The 27,125-nt window shown below is 43.0% G+C and overlaps 1 protein-coding gene across 10 annotated transcripts in view; it reads left to right on the forward strand.

The window, feature by feature from the left end:
• Window positions 1-27,125, forward strand: part of LOC8029528 (ankyrin-3) — a 225,125-nt gene that overhangs the window by 118,809 nt on the left and 79,191 nt on the right. For 7 of the 10 annotated variants that reach the window (XM_042292344.1, XM_042292348.1, XM_042292350.1 and 4 more), the window contains exons 20-23: window positions 1,458-1,478; window positions 5,567-5,791; window positions 9,639-9,799; window positions 13,714-13,925. In XM_042292344.1, coding sequence (XP_042148278.1) covers window positions 1,458-1,478; window positions 5,567-5,791; window positions 9,639-9,799; window positions 13,714-13,925 — 619 coding nt within the window. The remainder of the gene's footprint in view (window positions 1-1,457; window positions 1,479-5,566; window positions 5,792-9,638; window positions 9,800-13,713; window positions 13,926-27,125) is intronic. The other 3 variants (XM_042292345.1, XM_042292347.1, XM_042292346.1) reach the window with 1 other exon arrangement.

Raw genomic sequence — 27,125 nt, forward strand, 5'->3', positions numbered from 1 at the left:
ACTATGTGACCTAATCGACTATGTCGCTCTTACAAGCGTCATTCTGGGCAGGGCTTGATGAACTCTTTTTCTACCAATTCTTAAATCGGGCAAAAAAAACCCCGAAATTTGATAGATTTACATCTAAAAAAATTATTACCTTTCCGCAAATTGTTTAGATTGGTCTGGCCTCTCCTAGTAATTGCTGTCAATGCTGCAATTCCAACGTGACCCCTAAAACCAATAATTAAGAAATTAATTAAGAAATTTTCGTTAATTAATCAACTTACTGTGACAATTTTTTCCTCATCTAATGTCCGCCGAGCTCGATAAATACATGATAAAGACGGCACTCATCTAACTCTCTCCTCTTGTTTTTAAGAAATATATTCAAATTAAAAGTCAAGCACCCTGTATATCCACATTATGATATCAAATAACTTACCACAAAGGTTAAATTTTTTTATTTTCTTTTTGTGGACATGAAGGTTTATACAGGAAGCTCACAAATATCCTTCTCCAGAATTTCCGACGTTCCAGGACTTAAGCATTTGTTGATGGAGTAAAATAAATAAAGCAGCTGATTGTTTTTGAATGGAAGTCTTTTAGACTGCCAGTGGTTTTGCATTGAAGATAATTAAGTGTCTCATGGACTCTCCTTCTGCATGTAGTTTTTTGTGAAAGTACCTGAAGGGAACAGAAACTAAAGACACACCTTCTCTGTGACAACCCAGCCCCATTGTAGTTTTTAAGTGAAGTACGAGGACATAGAGAATAAAAAGGGGAAACCACAATGATAATAAATATACATTGCACGACACATTTAGTGCAAACAAGAAATCGGTGCTTTTTCGCGAATTGGGCAGGCATATGGTGTGACGAGCACCGACGTTCACCACCTAAATTGGTGCCTCTGATGGGCACTTTCTACCACACTGGTGGTTTAGGTGACAGCCTCTCAATTGCAAAAGAAAAGCAGGAAAAACCGGCAATCTCTTGTTAGTGTTTACTGTTTTGCACTTTGTATATCGTCTTTCTGTCTGTCCCCCAATCCTTACTTTTCCTTCCTTTTTGTTATAAGCAGACCTTGAAAACGAGAGAGAGAGAGAGAGAGAAAGAAGGCTTGCAAAAGAGGAAATACCTAACACTGTATTGTGTTTATCCATTTACGCTAAAAAAACAAGATCTTAAGAAAGAAGGATTGGATTGATGCATCATCCTGTCGGCCATCATTTGGTCGGCATATTGCCATTCTCAAGGAGTGCGATCAGCCTTGTGTCTGTTGTGTGTGTGTGTGAATGTGTCGTTGGCTGAAGCGTTGGAGCAGGCTGCAGTGTTGGGCATGGTGCGTGTACTAACGTTTGGCTGTGCTCTCTTTCCCGTGTTCTTGGCCGTGCGCAGACGTCCTAACTTGTCTGTTTTTTCCTTCCGACCCTTTTTGTGGCCGCTTTCTTCCGCTGCACGTTTTGGATCCAAAGTAGCAAGCTAAAGTGGAAGACGTAAGTTGTTCTAACCCTCTTGGAACTCTCGAGTGGGGCTCTTGACATTTGCTGCTGCAGCTATTGCGACCTCATGGAAAGCAAACCACGTGCGGACCTTACGACTCTGCCTCTCCACTTTCTTTCTAGCAGATTTGCCGTAAATGCTGAGACCATTGAGCGACTCACCAGTACAGATGTTTCCCCAGTATGTTAGACAAACAGTAGACTCTCATTAATTCAAACTCCAGGAAGCCACAAATTTTGTTTGAATTATCAGAAATTGATCTAAATATGATGCAAGATGAAATTATGATTTGCCATATCAATCGCTATACATACAAGGCAGATATTTGATGATTTCCTCTACATAGGCCTACAGATCGTAGGCAGGTATGCCACACATGAGACATTTCTGAAATGTATGACATCAGTTTATTTATCCCTCAAAAATGTTGTTTATTGTGGACTGTTTAGGCAGCACATGACAACTCAAAACAAAAATAAGTTTGTTCATTAGGTTAAGTTGTTTAGTGTGGACTATTAAGTAGGGGACACACGAGTGATGAAAATGGGCACCATGCAGAAGTTTTCACAGAAAATGCCACCACGTCACAGCGTCCGCACAGGTTGCTACAGAAATTTTTGCGTGGTGCCCGTTTTCATAGGCCATGTGTGACCGCTTGAACCCTGTTGAGTGCGCTTCTCACCAAGCTCCGGTGCACTGTGGAGAAGCAACACCCGCAACCCCCAGAAGCAAGCTCTGTGGGTCCTGCCTCTCTGCAGTGCACTGGTGCTCAGAAAGAAATGGGGTTTTGTGAACAAAAAAAAAAAAAAAATGAATTACATGAGAACGCCGTTCAAATTAGGTGGCTTATGAATAGGTACACTAAAAACCTATTGGGACAACCAAAATTTATAGCTACACTAAAAACCTATTGGGACAACCAAAATTTTTAAATTTGTTTGAATTAACCAGGAGTATGAAATATCAGAGTTTGAATTATTGTGAGCCTACTGTACAAAATAGTATACCAAACAGTGCTTTGTGCAGCTGTATAGAGCTTATTATGAATAGCGAGCAAATGTCAATTTCTTGCGACTGTATATGTTGCCATGCCTGTGCCTCATACATACAAAACATTTGTCGTGTATCAAGCTGTCCGAGACTGTTGTTATACTATATATTAGCATACCTTGATTTTATGAGGAAAGTGACTTTGTGCAAGTGATATGCTAACCATTTACTAACATTTACTAATTGTGAAAAGTAATTATGGTCACTGCAAAGGTGAGAACGGCGGGACGTTTCCTTCGGTCACACGGTCAATGCTGACGGGACGCCCTCATGCGTTCAGCCTCAGGACACCTGGCTGAAGCTAATGCTCTGGGCTGACAGGACGCCAAAACATTGTCAAAAGTAGAGAGCTCACGCGGGGGCTAGACAACCGAATGACCTCCCTGCCGTTCTAACCCTGTCAGTGGCCACAGTATGTGGCGCATCTCCCGCGTACTAAAATGTACTAATTATTGTGACCAGAGCGTTTGCATTGTGTTTTGGGGAGGGATGATGACATAATCGTGGTAATGTGATGGGGCATCCTCACAAATTGTTTGAGGTTACATACAGTCAGGGTGTTCATTTCAGGTATGAAAACGGGTTCAACGTGAAGGCGAGCTTAAATCTTGGAAATGTGGCCTAAACTGGGTTTATCAACAGTCTGCCATGTTTGCTGCTTATTGTCTTGTCAAATCAAGGTATATAGCAATATTGAATGAGAAAGAAATAGTAGAGAGTTTCAAGTGTACTTGAGTTTATTCACCGGGCGTTATCTGAATACAGTGTAGACCGCATATAACGTATGTCTCGGGAGTCGCGAAAATCCGCACTATAAGCGGTACCGCACTATAACCAAAACATCAATTTTTTAGGCCAAAATACATGCCATGAGGCAACTTACCTTTCTAAAAGAATTTATTTTATGTTAGATGAAAAATAAAGCTTAGTTTGAGGAAAGTCTTTATTTCACCAGACTAGTACAGTTCTGTCTCAAGTGTGTCACACATTTTGAAAGAAATGAGCGGCATTTGCCTGGCGCAGCCTTTTAACGGCGTCGCGGGTTGTGGACGGACGTTGCGAGCGTTCAGGATTGCTAACCCTAATCACTTTTCTCCGGAGATGAAAACGCGTGAAAATTCGCATCCTTCATACGGTACGCGCCAGTAATACCTTGAACTTTAGCACACGCATGAAATGCGCCAAATAAGAAATCCGGGCGATGTTTGAGGACACAAATGCTTAGAAATCACCACTGTAGTCAAAGTAAACAAACACGACGACACGGGCGTTTCTGCCGTCTTGAGAGCGCCGTCACGACATCGCCGCACGAGTAGGTAAATCTTCCCTTCTAGTACGTGCTGGGTTATCATAGCGACACACAACGAAAATTCACCGTCATGGGCCCCTAAACTCGTCAAACACAAAGTTGGGGCCGAAGTTGAAGGAGCGCACTGATTGGCTTATCAGGACGATGACTTCGCGCTTCTTTCGCCGATGTCCAATGAGCGCGCCCCGCGAACTTTGGGCTCCAACTTTGTCTTTGACGAGTTTAGGGCCCAAGGATAGCGCTTTTACGCAGAACGATGAGATGCATGCCGTCTACGACGACGATCACAACCGACGCCATGTTTGGCTCGCGACCGGCACACCGGCATGCAACGCACGCGAACACTTCTCGACCTGCGATTGGTCTGTCGTTGCGGTTGTTTGTTTCTTTGTTTCCAACGCAGCGGAGGGATGCACACACATGAACGACTCGTGCGTGCGTCCCTCCGTCGCTATGGCAACTGAAGCCTCTCTCTTCGCTTCTCCCCGCGTTTTCGAGCAACCTCCTTGCCCCGCGAGTGCAGCTTGTGGCTCGCGACGTTATCTAGTGTCGCACAGGGAAGCGAGCTCGCTGCTCCGGTCGTCGGCGCGGTCGGCGGGCTGTGCCAAAAACCGAACTATAACCGGTATTTCCCTTCACGCGCCTGCATTTTAAGCGGTATGTAATTACATGGAGTTCTATGGGAGGTGAACCGGTGGTTTAAAAAAACCGCGTTATACCCGGTCCTGCACTATAAACGGTTACGTTGTAAGTGGTCTATACTGTATTTATCAAAACCCTGTTGTCCAGGCGAGAGCTTCTACTGGTTACGTTATAGATTTCTTACGCGAGTCATTACTTGAGATATAAACAAACAAAAGATCCACGGGGAAAACAGTAGGCATTCTTTTTTATTTCCAGAGTTGAACCTCAGATTTAGCAGTGCGATAACACCCAAGGTCACTGTATAAAAGAAAAGTGGCACAGTAATCTCCCGCTCTCTGATCTCTGATGCAGTGCATGCATCTTTAAACGAGGACCTCATAATTACTACCATGTAGCACATTCACATCACTCTTTATTGCGTTTAAAGAAGTGTGGTTCAAGTTCAACGTGATGGAAGATTCCCCAAGACTAGGTTGAGGATATCTATAATAGGGGAGCACCACTCGTTAAAGTAAAGAGAACATGCTCATTCTGCTAGAATGGACTAGAGGTTACTAGATTTCGCGAGCCATCAAGCTAATAAAATGCACAGAATGCTGCATTGCTTTTTTGTATGTGACATATGTGCGGAAAGAAATATCAGCGGGATATTGTTGGTCAGGAAGCGAGAAGAACCCGTTTTAGGGTTAAGTTCTGCCACCACATTGCTACATGGTACATCTATGCTACTTATTGCCTTAAGCTGGTTCAGACATTTGTGTCGGCTGTGCCTGCCAGAGCGGCCGAAATGACGGCAATGATTGGGACACTTAAAACGTTCATGACTGCCAATTGCTTCCCGAAGCTGCCTTTCTTGCCACATTATGTGTGGCAAACACTTGTCCCAGCAACTTTGTCGCTGCCCTCATTTCTGTCGCTCTGAACACGACCGAGGCAACTGTCCAAACCAGCCCTTAAATGTTCCGGGAGAACGAAAAAGCGGGGCGCATGGGAGCAGGTTCTGAAATTGCACTAGAAGGATCTGCGGGACTTCAGCGGCCTCGGGGCGCGCGTGCTGCATCGCCGCTCTCCGACCAGGTTCCTGGTGAGCTTCCTGGTGGACGCCCGTGGCGGGGCCATGCGCGGCTGCCGCCACTCCGGCGTGCGGGTCATCATCCCGCCCCGCAAGGCCCAGATGCCCATGCGCATCACCTGCCGCTACCTGCGCAAGGAGAAGCTGCCCCACCCGCCTCCGCTCCTCGAAGGGGAGGCCTGCGCCTCCCGCATCCTCGAAGTGGGGCCTGCCGGGGCCAAGTTCCTCGGGTGGGTGCTCCTGTTGTCTCAAAGAGGAGAGGGAGGGGAGGCTTGCAGTGATGAGTTGTCAAAAATACACGACGCTAGGCTAGGTTGTGCTACTTTGCACTTAACACGGATGCGGTGCTATGTAAGCACTGTCGGTGTTGTGTACCGAGAAAAGTGCACAGTCAGTGTTGCATCAGCATTAGGTGGGCTCAGTTTTCAGCGCTTGTCCTGTGCTCTTCTCTCGTCGTCTTCGTCTTTTTGCGCGCTGTTTTCCAATTTAAGAAGTCATGAACCAACTCGCTTGCATCGCCACCTTAATACTGACTAATAACGCTGAGGTAGCACTGTGCTGTATGTATGAACTGGTCTTTACCCGCTCGGTCTCTTGGTCAGAACACGCAACAATGCCCGAAATATTGGGAGTTTCATTTCGTTTAAAATAGGACATCGGTTAGTATTCCATACTTTTAGTAATAATCTTTACATAACGAAGGGCTAGGCTACTGGAAGATCCTTCTTAGCAGCGATGAAGATCTAAAGGTTAGCTTTTGGTTGATCTTGATCTGCACCATTCTATCTTGTCTATCCTTGACACCTCTCCTTTTGACACGGTTCGGACATCGTGCTACCTGCCTAAGGCGGCTTCATGCTTCTACATAAGCAGTATAGAAAATGAGAGTTCTGGACCCACAACCTTGAAAAGTGATTTTCAAGAAATAATGTGAATACCTACTATATACAAAAATCACCCTGTAGGAACGTATTTCACCATGTCCTGCTCCTAAATCGTGACCAGGATATTCTGTCCTTTCATATCAACTAAATTGTAATACGTCTACTTTTGTTTGTAACCCTTTTCAAAAATCCTTTTATATTTTCGTAATCTCCCAGTATCACCAACTTTGAGTTTCGGCTTTTTATTTATTTATTTAAATTTCTTAAGAACCCTGACTCAGGGTATTACATAAGGGAGTGGGTTAAAAAAAAATAGCGAGGTTAGCATTTGGTGGAACAAATCAATGTCTTGAACAGAGACAATGGCTTCGGGTAGGCCGTTCCAGTTTACAGAGGTTGCCAGGAAAAAAGATTTAAGGAATGCTTTATTTCGAGTGAATGGAAGGCCAACTGATCGATGCGGGGTGATATGCGATGAGGTGGCAAGATGAATGGCTTATGTAGATAATCATTGAAGTAAAACCTGTAAAAAAGACGTACTAACTTACACCGCTAACTAATCAGTATGAAATGGCACAAGGTATGCATGTAAGACGTCTATAGAAAAATAGGATTGTTTTAAGTTGAAAACATATAGTCACGCAATATTGCTGTAGGAATGCATATTTTGTAGAGAAATACTTCGACAAAATGGCGAGACATGCAGTGATTGGACACAGCGAAACAGATTACAGTTAAAAATCAGGTAGACGTAGTCAACGCGGACACGGCTATACTCCGTTTCACCTTATGTTGTACCGCAGTGAAGGCTAGAAGCGCGAGCTCATAGCGTTGGCAGCTGCCCTTAATGCACGAGAGCTTGTGCCGCCGATATCTGTCCCAGAGCAAGGAGCTCGCACTTGTAGCCTTTCCTGCGGTACAACACAAGGTGAAATGGAGTATAGACTATAGACAAGTGTCACTTGCGATCATGTAAGCGATGTCATCACGTGCAGTCACTGAATTCTTGAATTATACCCTGGCCACATGGCAAAATTAATGTAATTTCAATCTAATGACATTATGGGATCGACAAATCAGCTTGCGACGCTCGTATAATCACTCAAGACCACGAGCTGATTAAATCTCATATCATTTAATGAAAATATGTTAACTTTTCCGGGTGGCAGGGGTACTAAACTTACTATTTACAGTCAACTAATTTACTTCTTCCTATGGGCTCAAGCTGCCTTAGAACAAAATATAACTTATTTTGTATACAATAATACTATTACCTTAATACAGTTAAGATTCTAGTATAAACGTGGTAAAGGCAATAAAATAGCATCAGCATAAATAAATGCACAAGCACAAACAATGCGCTTTGTATAATCACATAAACTTGTTATTCGCCTTCCAGTGAAAACTAGAATATTACCACGCATATTTACAAATGTCGACGCAATGGCACACGGATAACGACGAAGAACGAGACTCCATTCTATCACGAAATATATTTTAAAAAAAATCGACTGCAGCACTTTACTTGCGTTTTACGTGACTAAGAAAGTCCGTAAATAAGTTGTTTTTCACCTGTCAATCGTATCCAGACGTCCCGTGATATCCGCCACGAAAACGTTTGAACACGAGCTCCAAGAAGTCTCTCTCTGTCGAGAGAGAGGTCTATCGATAATCGACCAGTGTCATCGCTGACTAGTTGCCACACATGTCGCGACTCACTCAAACCGTAGCAGGACTTGTTCCGCGAATCCACATAAATGCTGTAGTATCAAGCGAACACAAAAAACCACCCAAGACTGCGGTGACGACAGAAAAACGACGGGAAGAAGGAAAGAAGTCTCAAAAGAACCACACACGAGAGCAACGCCAGCAATGTGGGACGAAAGGCTTAACGTTGTCGACCCATCTCGCTCGTATTCACTCCCTGCAACGATGACTGGATTTTTTTCGGTTCCCTTTCCTTTTAAAATGTCTCGCGTACCTTTTCAGACAGTTAGCAGCTCACGCACAACATAAATTTGCCAGAATCGGAGCCCGTTTGAGGGAAAAAAATGTCGCACCGGAGCCAGTTCATTTAAAACGTGTGGGGAGCTGCGGGACTACACATAGTCCCGCGATTACGGGGATAATCATGAATATAAATTTGGTACTTTCAACCTTGGTAACGCGTTGTATATTACGTTTACATTATATATAATAAAATGTACAAGACTGTGCTTTTAGAATGTATATTAATGTCTCATAAACGCGCACAAACACCACCGTGCCACTTGACAAGAAACATTTTTTTCACGTCGATGCGAGATATTTTGCGATATTTTCTCACGTAGTAACACCATTGCCTTCCTTCTCCAACATTGTGATGTAACCACTTCGAACGCTACGGCCTTCTTTCTAGGAGGTATTGGATTGATGGTCACATTTTCCCCTTGTGCGGTACTCAATATGGTGGCAGATTGGATGCATGGCTGTGGTTCTTGCCAAGGGGCCAGTGGATCAAGCGCTCTGGTTCGCTTGTAATGGCCCTGTCTGCTGGTCGCAGCGAAGCACTCTCTATGAGTGAGAGGCTCGAGCACTTTGGTTCGTCTGTAATAGCCCCGACTTGTGAAGCACTTTCTATGAGTGAGAGGCTCAAGCACTTTGGTTCGTTTGTAATAGCCCCGACCTGTCCGCTGGTAAATAGTGGCAGATCACCTGTTGGGGAGATCCAGCGAAGCTCCCTATATGGTTGAGAAGCACTCTATATGGTTGCCCCAAGTATTATATTGTAAAAAATATATACTCAAAAAGCCTCCCCATAATAAATTGGTCTAAACAACAGTAGAGAGAAATGTCATTAAAAGAAAATATTACAAAGAGGAAACAACATAAAGGCAGCAGTCAAGTATATAGGGAAAAAAAGAGGTCTAAGAGGAGATTTCAACAAAATTTGTTTTGCATTACTTAGAAATAGTGCTTAGAGTTAATTTCTCATCTCTTCAGTTTCTTTTATCCCTATAGTGACACCTCCTAGATGGGGTTCTTAGAATTCACAGTATGCAAAACATATGGGTTAATACATGAATGTAAAACCCATTTGACATGAAGATTGTTGGCCAAACCTGTACTTTCTAGTTTCTCGCATTGCATTTTCTTTAATTGGGTCTCGTGGGCAGTTGCGAACCTCCCTGAGTCTTGCCGGCCTTGCGTGCAGCCCCGTGATCCTGGAGGTGCCTCACTTTGCCTCGCTGCGTGGCAAGGAGCGCGAGATCACCATCCTGCGGAGCGACAATGGGGAGACATGGAAAGAGCACACACTGGAGGCGTCCGAAGAGGCCGTGCAGGAAGTCCTCAACGAGAGCTTCGAGGGAGAAGGTATGGCACACCAGAAGTTAGTAGGCGTGTCTTGGAGGTTGCAGAACTAGTCGTTATCTTGTATCCAGATGTCATTGGGAAATATTAGACATGCAAACGTGATAATATGTTTTCTTTTCTTTGACCAAATGGACCGGCACCCTCTGCTTGGTATTGACATGCGGGTAGAAAGAAACCTAAACTTATTAAGCACATAAGCCAACGCGCCGTTTACAAATCATAATCCATAGCTCGAGAAGCATTCGGGTAGTGGCCCGTGTCCAATCGCTGCAATGGTGACAATAGCCGAACGAACTCAGTGCGTGTCCTGTGCCTTGCCAACCCCAGCGCATGGCTGTGATCAACATTGGCGGCATATAATCGAACGCGCCGCTTTCGAATCCACTTCCATGGAGACCGTCTCACCGCCAATTTCTATGATAGCAACGTATTTCGGGGAGGCGCTAGGTACTTGCCTTATGTTCCACCACTCGCCATACTCTGTCTTTGGATTCGCAGCATCATCGACGTTTCGCTGCATTTGTGATTTCTTCTTTGCTCGGCACGCTTAAGACATGTGCTTCTTGCCCGAGCAGCTGAAACAAAACTGAGTTCTTAAACTTGCAGTGTATTGCTTCGTGATTGCCGAAGAGTCGAGAACAACATTAGTCGGAACGCTGACTGGACTGTTTTCCATCTCGCTCCTTATCGGCCTGTCTCTTTATCGTGTTTTTCGGCGTCGTGCGCACTTTTGCGGTAATTTCTTGATGACCTTGCTCTTGCCATTTGTTGCTCGTGACCTTTTGCTGTTTAGCAGTAGTTTCCAATGTGACTGCTAGCTTGTATTCCACCTCAAATGTCAATTTCTTTTCTGCCAGCACTCGCTGCTGTACCACGCCCGTCTGCGATTCCAAAAACCAAACGGTCGCGTAGCTTTATGTCAAGCGGACACTGTGCCTCACCGAACCTACAGTTATCAGCCAGCTTACGCAAGGCGGTGACATAGTCAGTGATAGACTCTCCATCTTGCTGGTCATGTTTCAAAAAGACGTACCTTGAGTACAGTTCAGACGGCTTCGGGTTGACGCGATTTTTCACGGCGTCGACGATGACCTTGTAATCCACAACCGGCGGTCAAAGAGGCTTGACTAGGGTTGCTATCAGGGAGTAGGTTTCTTGCCCACAGCAGCTGAGTAGCGCAGCCCTCTTGTCGGACTCTTCCTTGGGCTTGTTAGCCGCACAGCAGAGTCCCTCTCAGGAAGGATTACTGCTCAAGTCAAACTCTCGAATTTGGCTGCTGAAAGCCATCATGCTAGACTGTGCTTCGTCACCACTGTATGACCAATGCGAGAGCAACTACTACGCTTGCAAGAATTAGGGTTTATTTTGGAAAGAACATTTGTTTAAGTAGTCTCAACGGCGATGCTTATCGGACGCGCGGGTCGCAATGCAAAAAACAAAGAGTAGGCCCGCTCGCTATCTTTGTGCGTCATCTCAATACGGCCTACTGCCGTATTGAGATGAGCTAATTAACCTGCCCAAACAGACCACTGCTTGTGGTCTGTTTGGGCAGGTTAATTAGCTCCTATGAGTGCACCTCTCAGTGCACGCTTGTGCACTGTATTGAAGTTACACACGCAGAATAGAAGTCGTGGTTCTGGGTGTCTCGTTTCGCCGCAGCGCCCCCGCGTGCAGAAGGAAAAACAGTTGGGGTGCTGCTTCCGCTTGTATCGGATATTGGAGGGGAAGAAAAGGGGAAGTTTGTGAATGCTGGTTTGACAACTCTGCTTTTCAGACAATATTTTCAAAATGAAATCGCGGCTATATATATATGACATCCTGTCACACAATGTGCATCACTAGTCTTTTTTTTTTCCAAAGTCAAAATTTGAGGAAAGGTATTTAGGTATAAAGAGGGGATTAATATAGGCTATGCTGTAGGTTTATTTTTATTGCAAATTCATTATTTAGTGATCACCTTTATATTGACCTCCACCTATTCCACGGGCACAGTCAATAGATTAAATTAAAACTCAGTTAGCTTGAGCAGTGGATTGGGAATAGCTTTAAACAAATTTGGCTAGATTGATTTTTTTTTTTTTTGTGCATATTTATTGGTTGCATGCAGAAATTTTGTCATCATCAAACTCAGTATATGCAATGTTATTGCCTTTTATAATTGAATTGTGAAAGCTGTTTTTTAACTGAATTAAAAATTGCACTGATTTATTGCAACCATTGAACCTTAAACAAAGCACAATTTTGGCACTTGAAATCATTCTATTCTACTTATTTTATATACCTTTCGTGGAAGTGTAACATTTAGGGTTTCCTTTTTGTTGCACATTGTTGTCATTTGCAAATTCGTTTTTTATGGATTACCGGTTTGAGTTGAGCTAGTTGGTACAGAGCGTGACACTGTTAGCGCAAACAAGCGATTGCCGGTTTTTCCAGTTTTTCTTTTTGAAACCAAAGGATGTCATCCAAGTTATTATTGCTACGGAAAGAACTCATTTAGTTCAAGAATGTAAGCGTTAACATTTCGTGCTCGCTAATACTATTTAGAGGTAAAATGCGAAAATGCGCCGATCTCGTGTTCACGCTAACAGTGTCACGATGTGTACATGTCTATGAGGAAACAGCTTGAACACTTGCACACAGACAGGGCAGGACATACACAGAGCTGACTATCAACTATTTGCTTGGGCATTTGCAAATCTTTTTTCAAATTTTTAATTTTTAATTTTCGTTAATGTAGTAGGTATTTTTTTTTTCTTTTTATTTTGTCTATGATTTCCTTTTATGTATGTACTCCTTATTATGCTTTGTTCTTTAAAAAAAATGCATCTTATTTTGCAATTGTGGAATGCTTTAAGGGAGTAAGAAGAAGAGGTGCTGGAGGAAGAAGGAGTATTAAATAGTTGATAATCAACTCTGTGTATGTCCTGTCCCGTCTGTGTGCAACTGTTTGATGTTCAAGCTGTTTCCTCATAGTCATTTTTTATGCTTTATATTTACAGTAGTAGTGATTTTCCTTTGCCTTGAACACCGTATAGGTGGCTAGAGTTATTTCAAAATAAATAAATACAAATTACTCACGAATCCTACCCTAGTATTTAAATGTATGCTTGCGCTCGAAAAGTTATTTTTGCTGCTCCGAGAAATGCTACAAAATGACTGGGGCCGATCACATCGCTCTTATTGTTATAATTGTCGGCTATCTTAAATGAATACTATACCAGTCCATCTAAAACCTTTTTTAAAATTTTTGACTTCAACTTTGGCTTTTTTGACAGTGCGTGAGTAACATATTCAGGAGGTATGGTTCGCTCGGTGCCAAGCGAATCAGTTGGTTTAGAGTTTAAAAGCACCATTATGTGCTTTTCTTGTAGAACTTCCAGAATATATTTTAATTTTAGCATTCATGTCAGTTTTCCGTAGAAACGATACAATGGTGCAGAGCATTGCTAGTGGGTTATCACCTTTTGAGTCAGTCTTTACGAATTCTGGACCAGAGGACCTGAAATCACTTAAGTTCTAAAGTCTCTGTATAGTCAACGTTCGAACGACACAACATTCAGCATTAGCAGTGTCATGGCATCCTCTAGGTTATGGTCACTGATACTACGAGAGCAACAGGAAGCAGCTTCCGTGGTGCGCAATGCTTCGGTGTCCCACCAGCTTCGAGCATGCACGTGCTGTCAAAACACGGCGAAAGGCAACGGGCACGTGCTGGAGAGGGGCATTTGAAAAGGACACCCTGTCGTCTTCACCTTTTCAGTGAACATAGTCTCTTCAGTCCAGCTTTTCCATGGATTTTCTCGTTTCACAGCTCGACGCGTAGAGCGCGGCCAACCCCCTTCCGCTTTAGCACCGACGTCCGTGCTTCTGGACACCGTCCTCTAAGCAGTCCCATCCCCCGGCCTCTTTCGCAGAACTGAGTGCCCTGGAGGACCTGCAGACCAACCGCATTACGCGCATCCTCACGACGGACTTCCCGCAGTACTTTGCGGTGGTGAGCCGCACCCGGCAGGAGGTGCATGCTGTGGGACCCGAGGGCGGCATGCTCAGCTCCACGGTGGTGCCCCAAGTGCAAGCCATCTTCCCAGAGGGGGCCCTGACCAAAAAGATCCGCGTGGGACTGCAGGTAACCCCACCCCCGTCCTACCTGGCCCAGGTAGAGGCCCTGAGCGAGGAGCAGCTTGCACTCCCTGCCCCCCCCTCCCCCTCGAACGTTCCGCCCCCTCTGAAGGGGCGTGGCCGGCGGTTCAGGGCGCTCTGGGGGCGGGGTGGGGCCAAGAGGGCCCCGCCCAAGAAGGCGGGCTTCTTCGCTCAGCTGGTTAGGCGGTCTTGGCCCCGGCTGAACCTCTTCTCTCAGGTCTGACTCGGTACGCCCAGACCGCAGAAAACGCCGGCAAAATGCCCTGGCCAATTCGTGCCTCAATCTTTCGTGGACCTTACGGCGTGGTTGATTTGGGTGAGAGGTTGTGAGGGTAGCTTAGCTGGAGGTTGGCTGGGTTTATTTAAGGGATATTTTATTGTTTAATACTAGTTTTAAAAACCTGGGGTTTGTAGGAGGTTGTGACATGAGCTCAGCTTGGCGGAGAGTAACTTCTAAAAGAAACTATTGTTTAAAATGTGTTCGATATCCTGAGTGATGTGGGTAATTGTGAAGAAGCTCAAGCTCTTTCTTTTTTTTCAATCAGTTCAAGGATACAGAAGGTTGAGGAAGATATGTCTACTTCTAAAATTAATCCACAGATTTAGTTTGTTTTCTTTTTTTTTTGCATAATGTTGCAGTTACTGTAACTGAGTTGAGCAGGGTTTTCTGGCATTGGCTAGCAGGGTACTGCACTATAGACATATTGCAAACCTAATTGCACTGTAGAGTAATCTCACTTAGAGGTCCTGACAAAGTATCACCTTTGCCACAACCTTTCTTGTGTGAAGACCTCTATGTACTGCCTTTCGTTTTTCTGCCGACTAATTTGAGTTGCTGGTGGCAGTGTTCACTCCGAGACTGTTAACTCAAACCTGTGCTTTGAGCAGTTTCGAGAGGCAGGTTGTCTACTTTTGCAAATTTTTTTGAGAGGCAAATTCAGTTTGGTTACACCTTCTAACCTGCCGTTACGGCACTACGGCACAGTGTGCACAGTGCTGTGGTATGCTGATATCTTTCTACGTGAGCAAGTGTTGCAAGATGTGCTTCTGGGGTACAGCATGTTTTGTTTACACTTTATTTTATATTCTTCCTTTTTGAATGGCTCAATGTGAGTGCGATCATGGTGCTCAATTGCTGAAAAGGAAGCTGAAACGTTTTGTAAAAAAACACAGTCTTGCCTTTGGGTATCGCACTAAAGTTGGGCAGGATTTAGTGTTAGCTGCTTGAATTTTGGTAAAACATGCAGCAATTGCCACATGCCATTGGGCATGTGTCAAACCTCCCTGCTGCCTCTTTCTCATCTGTCCCAGGCATTGTGATATCCTTGCTAAATTTCGGAGTGAGCTGAAAGGCGAGCAAGGGTCATCTGTCACCTTCGATGATGTCCCTTTTGCTAGTTTTTCTCTTTCCTGCCTTCCACTCCTGAGCTCCGCGGGCAGCAAAGCTACAGAAAAACTTCATCTCGCTCCTACTAATGGCATTGAAGAAAGAAACAGAAAACTTTGTGTGCACTATTTTTAAGGCACCTACATCTGAACTCCCAGCATTTTCAAACTCAAAAACCGTTTCAGCTCCCCTCTTAGTTAGTACACCTTTTTTTTTTTCTAATTTTTTTATTATTGAAGGTAAAGTTTTTTAAAACTAAAAGAAGTGGAGATTGCAGGTAGTAAAATTAGAGTAGCTTGTCAGAGCTCTGAATTATTTTTAATCAGGAGCTGTTTTAATTTTTCTGTGTAGATTCCTTGGATAATCTGGGCTCTAGGCAGACTTCCACACCCCTTCTCTCTGGGGCTGTATCCCCAGAAAAAACCATTGGTGGATGATGGTTTCATTTACCGTTTTTGTTGGGGCGTTATTGCTGTGACGGCAGTGCCGTGACTCTTAGCTTTCACTCGAGTATTGAGGCCGCGATAACTCCTCTGAATGCAGCTGTAGCTTACGCCGTGTAAATATTGAGCCGTGTACATTAATGGCACCTGCTTGGTGCATGCATGTTTTGTAGAGGTGAGCAAGTGAGTCCGTGGCAGTGTTCTTTTCTATTTACTTTTTCTGGCCATCAGAACTGCATTGTTTTCCAGATGACCTATTTTTTATACTTTTCTTGTGGGTGCCAAAAAGTTATTTTCTTAACCACTCCTCCCCTCTGGCCTTCATGGCTGCAACATTGTCTGTGTCCCCTCTCCACAGAAGTGTACTTACAGAGCGGTTTGGATAGTCATCGGAACAGGGTGATTGGGCGAAAAAGGAACTGAGGATGCACTTATACATAGATAGGCCTAAAATGTACTGTGTGTTGCTCTTGGCAGAAAGGAGGAGTCTGCTGTCACATCGTTCTGTTGTAACTGCACTTGTGAGAGGAAAAAGGGGGGGAAGATTTTAGCAGTGTGTGACTAGTCTTGGCTGGATGGTGGGACCTTGAAGATTGGAAAGCAGCTTTAGCAATCCTCAGCTAGTCGGCTCTAGACACGAGAATGAGGGTCTTAGCTTTCTACCAGTTGCCTTTACTATACTGTGTTCACCCTTAAGCTGGGATTACAGCCGAAGCTACAAGTGCGAACTAGCCCGCACTGCTGGCTTTGAGACATGCATTTCTAGCGCGAGCGCTTGTTCTGCGAAAGAAAGCTTCAAAGCAGTGACCTCGAGCTCCCGTGCTTGTAGCATTGGCTGCAACCTCAGCTTAAGGGTGAACAGGGTATACGAGTTCAGCCTTTGTCCAGGTAGTAGTTAGGGAAGTATGTGCTTCGCTTGTTTTATCTGCAACTTTTCGTTCCATGGGAACCCTCAAGTAGAGCTTCAACACAAAGGATTTATGTTGGGGTATAAAGTGCACCTATAGGTGACTGTAGAGATAGACCTGACATTGTGCCAGTGTGCGTTAGTGCTCACATAGCAGGTTGCCTGACATGTCATTTGGTTGCAGTCAGACGAATATTTATTTTCTGTGCTGTCATTTTCACATTCATACACTTTGAATTCCCATCACTCTCAGTTGCTCATCTGTACAGATTTTCACATGTTTTCGGAGTGTGACGACTGATAAAGAGGAGCAAAAGTCTTGTGGGCAAAATGCCCGTTGCAATCATCAGTGTTCGCTAGTTTGTTTCACACGTGAGGCACAGGGCTGATAACATATCCCGGGGAAGGGCAGTTTCTCGTGATGTACCGTGAAAGTCTGTGGATGTCCATGCGAAGTCTCTGTCGGCTCGGGGGGTGACACCATTGGGGATCGTGGTCGAGAGACTGTCTTGGCTGTCATGCTTTTCAGCATGCTGCTGTCGCTTGTGTAGGGAATCCTTGCTCATCGCTTGTTGCTTCCTCGTCGCGATTCCTTACGGTTTCTGATAGCAAAGGTCCCGTGCTGCTAACCCACCTGTCGTTTCTTACCACAGGGCACTGGGGCAAATGGCATGTAAGTAAGGGAACGATGCCCGACCAAATTAGTAGCATCGATGAGTGAGAATTTCCGAAAGTACTCTAGTGTCGCTTGCTGTTTTCCGAGTCCTTCCTTTCTCTTTCCCTTTGGACTGTCTCAAAGTACATCTCCCTTTCTGTTAAACGGACAAAACTCTCTTCCGCTTTTTCTCTCTGTTGAGCCTGAAGCAGTGCTAAGTGCATCATGTTGCTCTTGCTTCACCACTAGAATTAACCTGCTTTGCTTTTAAGACCCTCTTTGACTGTCCTGTTCTTTACTCACTTGGTAATTAGACTAGGATGTATGTACTGAATAAAGGTCTTTCTAACCTGGAGCTATTACTGTCTCTGCCTGCTTCTTCCTACTACCCCTAAAAGTTGTAATCTTGATTAGCCCTTGGCTCTTACTTTCAAACTCCCACTAAAAAAAAACCTCCAAGTGAACTGGTGAAGCTCTAGATTATTTTCGAGTTTTTCTTTTTTTCCTTTCTCTTTGGTTGTAACTGTCCAGCTATCGCTAAGCTAGGTTCTTTCCTGGGTTTTCGTTTTTCAAATTCGAAAACCACCGAAGAGTGGCTACAAATTCCGCCCGTTTTTCCAACTTTATTTGCCGAGAATAGAGTCAGGTTTACTTTTGAGGAACAAAAAAAAGCTTCTTGTTTTTTCTTAATTTCTTTTTCTTTTTGTCCCCAGATCCAAAAGTAGGCAGAGATTTGTTCCTCGGGCAATTCAGTACATACATCTGGCTCCTTTGGTTTCTGCCTTGACCGCTTGTCCCGCGGCTAACCCGACTTAGCACCACCTCACCGGCTCTGACTGTTTGCTGCTACCGTTTACTCGGAGGTTGCTTGGCTGGGAAAGAGACTGGGTGCTGCTGCTTTTTCCTCACTCACACCTCACTTCCACCTGCTCACCTCTGCCTGATCACCCACCGGGCCGCCGTCGCTTCACTAGCGACCCTTGCACAGTGAGGTGCTCCTTGGAAAGCCAGCTGGTCAAGCTCCCTACTACGTACTCTGGTTCGTCTTACGACGAGCCATGGAGTACGCTGCGAGCAATTAAAGAAGCCAATTCATTGCTGTGGGAGTGTCACGTGACCCTCGGGAGGGGTGCAGTGACGTGTGGGACGTATGATCACGTGGTATTGTCACAGCACCGGATTGGCCAGGTGGCTCGTAGCGTCCACTGCAGTTCGTTGTAAGGTGAAACAGATTATAGCATCCACACCGTTTTACCATTGCTTAGAAATATACTTAGTGCTCAGCCACATCTAGATGCTTTTGAACCTTTTTTTTCTGATTTAAAAACCTAGTGTTTACTTCTTTTTAGTACAGGGCAACGAAGGTTCTCTCTAGAATTAGAACTCTGTGGGAGAATGATGCCTCCACAAATATTTACAAGGTGTGCAAAGTAAATCTTATTCGTGTAAATCTTATTTGGTATGTGAACGTTAACCTGACCCATATTGAAACATGAAGCCCATGTTGTAGTGGTAAATGATATATGCAAACTACGGCCCTCTAAAAATTGATGTGCAAACAAAACTTCTAACAAAACCTACCAGAAGTTGGTGCAATTGGGTAAGTATACTTTCAAACTCTTGCAAAGATGAGCAAATTGGAGCTTTCATTTTGCCTGCATCTTGAAATTAAGAATCTAAATAACTTTTTGTTTTTGTAATTTTTAATGCGAAAGCATTAACTGGTCTCAGGTTCGTCATCATCAGGTCTGAAACCTCGCCAAACGGTTCTTAAACCCTTCTCCAAGTCAAGCCAGCTCCCATACACCGGTTAGCCATGGCACCTTTTACACTGCTTCAATCCCATTAGCTAGCACGCATCGACCAGGATCCCATTCGCTGGACACGCTGCGCCATGGGGTGGCCGGTTGTTGAAACTGATGCGGCGCGTCAGTTTCAACGACTGGCCACCTAATGGCACTGCGTGTTTGTCAGCGCCAGTCAGTGCGCCAACACGCGTGTTCCCCCTCTTGTTCCCCTTCTCAAGGGATTATTTTCATCTTTCTTGTCGAGCTCGTTTGCACCTTTGCATTTAATTGCGTTATACAGTAAAACCTCGTTATAACAAAGTTGAAGGAGCGGTCGTAATTATTTCGTTATAACCATTAGTTCGCTATAGCCAATGTCCATTTCTTCCCAATATTAGCAAGCAAGGGGAATTATGATTGCTTTGTTATATCCATTAGTTTGTTATATCCCATTTTGTTATAACGAGGTTTTACTGTAATAATAGTGTACATGCTTTTGCATTCACAACTCATAAGAAGTGCTAAGGTGTACCACTTTTAAGGTTTCTTGAGGTGGGCTTTGGCACTATGACATATTCCATGTAAAGTTAACTTTGTATGCCTGCATCTTGATAGCCAGGACTGTTTAGGTATTGTTGCAAATATTTTTTTGTTCTATAGAAAATCAGATATGCCTATACATATTTACTTTCTCCTAATGTAAAGTGCACTTATAAATAAATTTTTAGAATTTATCTTTAAAAAGTTTTTGCAAGTTCAAACCTATGTGTTTTCTTACTATTCTTTTTTCTTAAATACATAACTATTTATTTTCTTCTAGAATTCTAAAATGTGTGCTTGAACTTCACTTTGCATCAAATTGGGCCACCTTGAAAGGTAGAATATACAGGGTGATGTTTTTTTGTGGAAACAGAGTTTTGAATAAAGAGTGCAAACTTCTAGTTTAATGCTGTTTTCACTAGGTTTACTCTCGAGTTTGGCGGACATTAGCTGAGGTAATAATTGTCTTGCTAAGTCAACTAATTAACTAAAATCTATTGATTAACTTTATAATTGCTGGCATTACGGGTCATGTTGCAATTGCAGAAATGACGGTAATTACTATCAGAGGCCAGACCAACTAAAAGAATTTGCAAAAGTTTATTAGTTTGGTATTAACTAATAAAATTCCATGTTTTTTAGCCCAGTTTAAAAATTTGCACACAAAAAGCGTGCCGCAAGCCCTGCCCACAATGACGCTCAGAAGAGTGACTATGTGACTCTTCTAGGCGTCATTGTGGGCAGAGCTCTCGGTGCGCTCTTTGCACACCATTTTCAAATCAAGCTAAAAAACATGGAAATTGATTATTGTAAACAAGTTAATGTTCGTGAAGACCTAATTTTTTGTGCGAATCGCCTACAATTTGCTAAAAATAGGTCTCGCGAACAATTCTGGTAAAATAAAAACATAACAGAATTTATATTGAGATCCCACCGTGTTGTGAAAATTAGAACCTGCAAATTATTCGAAAACTTCAGCTTTGACATAAAGCGCAAAATATTGAGCCCACAAAAAATAAGTTGTTTACAGTAATTAATATTTCAAGCACAAATAAATTTTTGCAAATTATTTTAATTAGTCGGGTTTCTAATTTCAATTGCCGTCAATTCTGCACTTGCAACATGAACCGTAAATTAAAAAATTAAAAAGTTGATTAACATTTGAGTTAATTAGCCAACTTATCATGACGATTATTCCCTCAGCTAATGTTCGCCGAACTCAAGAAACACCTAGCGAAGACGGCATTCAGTTCTCAATCTTTTTTAAAAATTCTGTGAAACCAAATGAAACCAAAATTAAGCTCTTGTGGGAAAGCATTGTTTTATTTGTTCAGAGCTGTATGTTTTCATCAGCAAGTAAATATTTTTACATTCTTTTATTACATTATCTATAGTCGGTGACATGTCAAGAACAAAGTGGAGGCTCTTCCCACCCCTTTCCACTTCAGCGGAGAGGAGGTCACCTTCTCTCCAGCGTTCGCACTACTAAAGTGGAAAGAGGTGGGAGGAGCTTCCACTTCGTTCTTGACCTGTCACTGACTATAGGTCACAAATCAGTCACATCAAGTTACGTAAAATCCAACTCAATTTTGTAATTGATGTATAAGTGCTAGCTTATTTTAAAAATCACACTACTTGTGTGATGTATTTTTCAATGCATTTGTCAGTACTATCAGACTTGTACCAATTGGTACAAAGCAGGTTCTGTAAGGCAACCAAATTCAAAATGATTCCAGAGGTGCCCTATTTCTGTTGGAAGTAGTGCTGCTTATCATTGTGGCTTATCACCACATGGAATGAAAGACTAAAATTCTGTGTTGAATCTTACCTTCCAATTTGTTCAGTTTAGGGAGAAATAAAGTAGGCTTAATTGACGTTACAAAATTTTTATCATACCAGTATATGCATAGCGTATCTATGATTGTCACATGCAGTAGACTCATCAATTCAAACTCCAGGAAGCCGCAAATTTCGTTTGAATTATCAGAAGTTTGAATTATCATAAATTTGTCTTAATATGATGCAAGATAAAGTTTTAGTTTGTTATACGGATGACTGCACACACAAAGCAGACATTTCATGATTTCCTCTACAGAGGCCCACTAACCATAAGCAGGTATGCAACAGATGAAACATTGGTGAAGGGTATGAGATAAGTTTATTCATTCCTCAAAAATGTTGCCTATCATAGACTGTTTAGACAGCATATGACACCTCAAATCAAAATTATGTTTGTTCATCGAGCAAAAAAGTTATCTATTGTGTAGGACACATGAGCAATGAAAACGAGGGCCGCTGGGCAGCTTCCATGGCAACTTGCACGGATACTCTGGTGTGAACTTATGCTGCGCTGTCACATCACAGCGTCTGCGTAAGTTGCTATGGAAACCGCTGCGCAATGCCCGTTTTCGTTGCTCATGTGTCCCCTGCATTAGCCCAGCTAGGCGTGCTTCTTACCAAGCACCGGTGTACTGCGGAGAAGCGACACCCGTGGTAGCGAGCTCCCGAGGTATTGCTTCTCCTCAGCAGTGCACCGGTGCTTGGAAAGAAGCACGGTCGTAGGGGTTGCGAGAACAAAAAGCACAAATTGCACGAAAACGCAGCTCGAATTAAGCAGCCTATGAAAGCATTAAAAACATAGCGGGGCAACCAAAATTTAAAGGTTTGTTTGAATTAACCTGGAGCATGAAATATCCGAGTTTGAATTATCGCAAGGCTACTGTAGTAAATTTTTTTTTTTTTTTTCCTGGTGTGAGGTTACTATTTTATTTGTGCACTTCCAAGCTCCCACAGTTCTAGGCAGCTTCCTATTTCTTTAACACAAAACGAAAGCTTGAAGGTAAAAATGCATAAAATAACCCTATCTTAGGTGGCATAATTTTTAAGAGAAGGGGATTTTAAAAATTTTGGAAGTATGGTTCTACAATTGAGTAAATCAATATAGGGTTTTTGTCTTATCACTTCTCTGCGGTATTTCGGTGTAATATGGGGAAGCACTTTTTTCTGGGGGGCAAGCCATCTGGGCATCGATCATTTAGAATTTTTTTTTTGTTAGGCACCGTCCTTATCGCTTGATTAATGAAGCAGAACTGCAGGAATCGCATGAGGCTGCTAAGGCAGCCTGTACTTCTAGGTACACTGTAATGTTCCCACAGTTAAGTTGAAAATGCTTGATGAAACAATTCTGTGTGTGAAACCATGGTTCTGCACTGGGCTGAAAAATTGAATCTTGAGCTGACCAGTTATCCAAGTATTACCAGGTACGCCCTGACAGAATATTATCGACAGAAATAAATCTTGCCTTTTTTAATTTCACAGAGTTAGCATGCTTTTGACAGTCGGGTATTTGTGTGAGTCGTAAAAAGGCCGTTCATGCTGTAGCAGTTTGAAAGAGCATGTGGTTATCGCAACTTCCTATTGCGTGACATTGGAGTTGTATTTTTTTATACTTTGCACATATGATCAGCAGTATCCTGAAGCATTTGCATTGAATTGGGAAGTACCCTTGGTGTTGTCGCAAGCAGCTAGGGTTAACATTCTGCCCATAGCTCTTCAACTGGGGCAAAAAAGGCCGCGAAAGAGGGCATGGGACAGCAAGGGAGGGATGTGGGAGTAAACCGGAGATTGAAAGAAGAGAAGAATTTTCTCTGAGTCTGCCTTGCTCACTTAACTTAAATTTTCAGTGCATGACTACTGGCGCATCTAAGTAGGAACAGAAATATATGTTAGATAGTGGTGAATACGAAACTTCATATGCTCGTAGTAATCTACACGTCCGATACACAAAGAAAGCTTTGCACAACTCATTATGCTCATATGCACGGTTTGAACATCATTATTTGGGAGAAGTATTACTACAAAAGAATGAAGTTATTTTTCTATATCTTAATTAGTGTGGCTCCTTAGACATCTTTTTACAATGTTTCAATAACATGTCTTAAATGTAAAAAAAAATCTAGCTCTGTATTTTTTTTTTTTTTACAAAAGTTTAGCTTATTTTTAAAAATGCCACAGTTAAAACAAAGATGTGACAGTGAATCAGTCACTTCTAATGCTAATTCGACCACCAGAGTGAGAAGGGCAAAGCATGTCTTTTGAATGTCCGGTTCCAGCGTGCGCCTCAGGCCTTCTGCCGTGCTTTGACCATGCGCACGTGCTCAAAGTGCGCGAGACGCCCAAGCATTGTCAAAGGTAAGAAGCCCGCGCTGGAGGCTGGACAACTGAAGCTTATCCCTGCCATTCTCAACTTGTCAGGGACTATAATTGCCTTTATATTCCTTGAAGTAGAATTGGAATCCATTGTTCCTAAGTCTACACATAGCATAGCTTTGTCCAGATCCCTGTACTTTGAATTATGAGTTTAGTTTCATCCACACAGGACTAGGCATGGGCGAATAGAGGATTTAGGGTCTGAATTGAATTCGAAGCAAATAATTATTTTGGACAAATAATTTCAAATCGAATAGTTTGAATAGTACAAGCAACAAATACCACAAGATATGAAACAATATTGTTATATTTCCCCTTATATGGTATTAGAAGTGCTGTAATTGTTCATTTCAAGTGTACTGAGTTTGGGAGCACGAAATGGCCGAAATGGTCGGAAGCTTGCGCCACCTGGCCGGAAATTCAAGCCAGAGTGTTCGGAAAGGTAGAACAATTCGATATTGATGAACAATTCAATATTGTTGAATACTTAAAGGGGCATTGACACCCCAAGGGTCGTATTTTTTTTTATTGTCCAAAACAATGCAAGTTGTAGTCTTAGACACGAAAAAAAAAAAACGCATCGCAAAACACAAATTTTCACGCGCGTGCGCTCCTTCTTATTTTTGGCATTTTCCTCTCCCGCTTTTCACCTCCTCGCTTCTTTTGATTCGTGACGTCAAAAATCATGAAATTTAGAAGCTTTCCAGGCGACATTTCTACAACATTTAATAACGGCAATCGTAAAACATGTTTTTTAACGCAATTGCGAACGCACTACGGCCCTTCTTTTTGAAATACCAAAAATCAGAGTCCGGTGTGATATCGCCTCCTGGATTTGTACCCTCCCTCGGAAAACTTGGCGGCGCTCGAGCAGAGGATGATCGGTGAGTCGGGGAACTGGACGAAGAAACCGGTTTTTCACTGTCAGCCGGCGCCCTTATCTCTCCTGCTCCTTGCTCCTTTCTTCCTCGCTTTGGGTCGCGGTGGCAACAACACGGAGTCGTGAAAGAAAGCAGACTCTCAGGACTCCGCAATACTTGACGTCAACACATCGGCGCGGATCGCGCAGGAACTTCGAATTCAGCATTTGGAAATTGTTTTTTTACTTCACAAATACTGAATTTCCAAGTTTCGAATTTTGAGGGTAATGTCCCGGCATAGTTTTCAATCAAAAATATACGTAAGAGTCAGACGAAGAGGACGGACAGGACAAACATCGTTTTGGATAATAAAAAAAAAAAGTGATTTTGATGTGTCAGTGCCCCTTGAAATTCGATTCGAAGCGAATACCGAATAGAACAGAATTCGATGGGGCTATTCGCAATTACTGAATATTCGCCCATCTCTACACAGGACTACAAACAAACATGCCAAGCGTGCACTCTAATAACTGATTACTCCATTTGCTATCCTATGAAATCTAGCTTCTATAGATTGATATGAGCTAAGAAACAAAAAGAAAGGCTTGGTATCTAGTGTTTCAAAGAGCTGAGCATTACAGTGTTGACAGTGTGGTGGAGAATGTCCTTAAGTGTCCTTAAGTATGGTTGTTCCATTTTCAAATAATCATCGAACTTGTTGACATCGTTGCAACGGTGCAGCATAGGAGTAAGCATGGCCTGAAGCCGTGTTCGCTCTAACGCTGCACCGTATCAAGAAATCGCTGTTTTGCTGATGACTTCCACCGTTGAATGACGTTAGTTGTTGATACTATCTTGGGATGTCGAGGCATCTGGACGTTTTATGCCGAGAAGTAAAACTAAAGCCTTGCTTTCTGACTTTACTGTACATAAATTGGCGAGGCTTGAACTTCGTTTCTATAAAAATATGTTGGACATTTAACGATTCAGCAGAAATCTTTCTCTTCCATTCCTTTATTTTTTTTCATTTCCGATCTCAGGGTTGTTAAAGTGTTTATACTTTTTTGTTAACCTACAGAATGTCCTATCCCCCATTACTATGAGAGGGTATCTTAAGTTATTGTTAGTTTCTGTGAGAAAGGAAACTCTGCATGTCAATACGTTTACTGGAGTTTAGAAGTGCTAGTCCCAAATCGAGAGACCAAAAAAGGGCCAACTTTAAACTTGTGAGAGCATTGGGATTACCAAAAACATAAAAATATTAGGCATGGGCGAATAGAGGATTTTGGGTCCGAATCGAATTCGAAGCGAATAGTGATTTTGGTCGAATAATTTCGAATCGAATAGTTCGAATAGTACTAGCAAAAAATACCACAAAATATGTTTATAGTTTTATATTTGCCCTTATTTGGTATTTGATATACTGCAATTGTTAATTTCAAGTGTATTGAGTTCGGTAGCACGAAACGGTCGGAAGCTTGCGCCACCTGGCCGTAAATCCAAGCCAGAGTAAGTGAAACCCGTTTATATTGAACTTGCAAAAAAAGTCTACCAGTTCGATATAGCGGGTAATTAGATATAAAAGTTTTAATGAACTTGACTCTCAAAAATCCCCTTTCTGCTGAAATATTACACAATGAAGTAGTCTTGCATCTTCTGCTGCTTTTTCTTCATTGCATCCGCGATAACGATATTTTTCTACGCTATCGACGGACTCCAAAATTCTTGGGCCGCTGCCTTCTATATTCGCGCATTAGCGCCGAAATATGCCGAGAGCACGGAGCACGTCCAACGGGAGCACCTCCTGCAGAGCGCCGTTTTGCTCTGTAAGTTGGCTTTCCCCTAAAACAGGTTGTGCGTTGGGGGAAGCCAACTAGCAAAGCAAGCTGGCTTTTTTTTCTCTCTCTCTGGGCGGCCGCGTCAATTTGGAAGAAAAAATAATATTCTCTTTTGCGGACGGAGCACGGAGCACCGTCTCTCCGCAAAAGATATATTTTATTTTTTTCTAAACAGTCGACGCGGCCGCCCGAAGAAAAAAAAAAAAAAAAAAAAAGTTAGCGTGCTTTGCAAGCTGGCTTTCCCCCAATGCGGCTGCGCGTTGGGGGAAAGCCAGCTTGCAGAGCAAAACGGCGCTCTTGGCAGTTCGATATATCGGTAGCGGCTGCTATTTTTGTTCGATGCAACCATAGTTTTTGCTATATATTATCACTGTAACATTACTGTGCACAACAATTGTTCGATATAAGGAATAATTCGATGTAAACGGGTTCGATATAGTCGGGTTTGACTGTATTTCGAAAGGTCGAATAATTCTATATTGTCGAATAATTCGATATTGTCGAATAATTCGATATTGTCGAATAATTCGATTTTGTCGAATACTTAAATTCGATTCGAA

The sequence above is a fragment of the Ixodes scapularis genome, unplaced genomic scaffold (genome assembly GCF_016920785.2).
Source record: "Ixodes scapularis isolate PalLabHiFi unplaced genomic scaffold, ASM1692078v2 PGA_scaffold3__209_contigs__length_174095766, whole genome shotgun sequence".
NCBI classification, from domain to species: Eukaryota; Metazoa; Arthropoda; class Arachnida; order Ixodida; family Ixodidae; genus Ixodes; species Ixodes scapularis.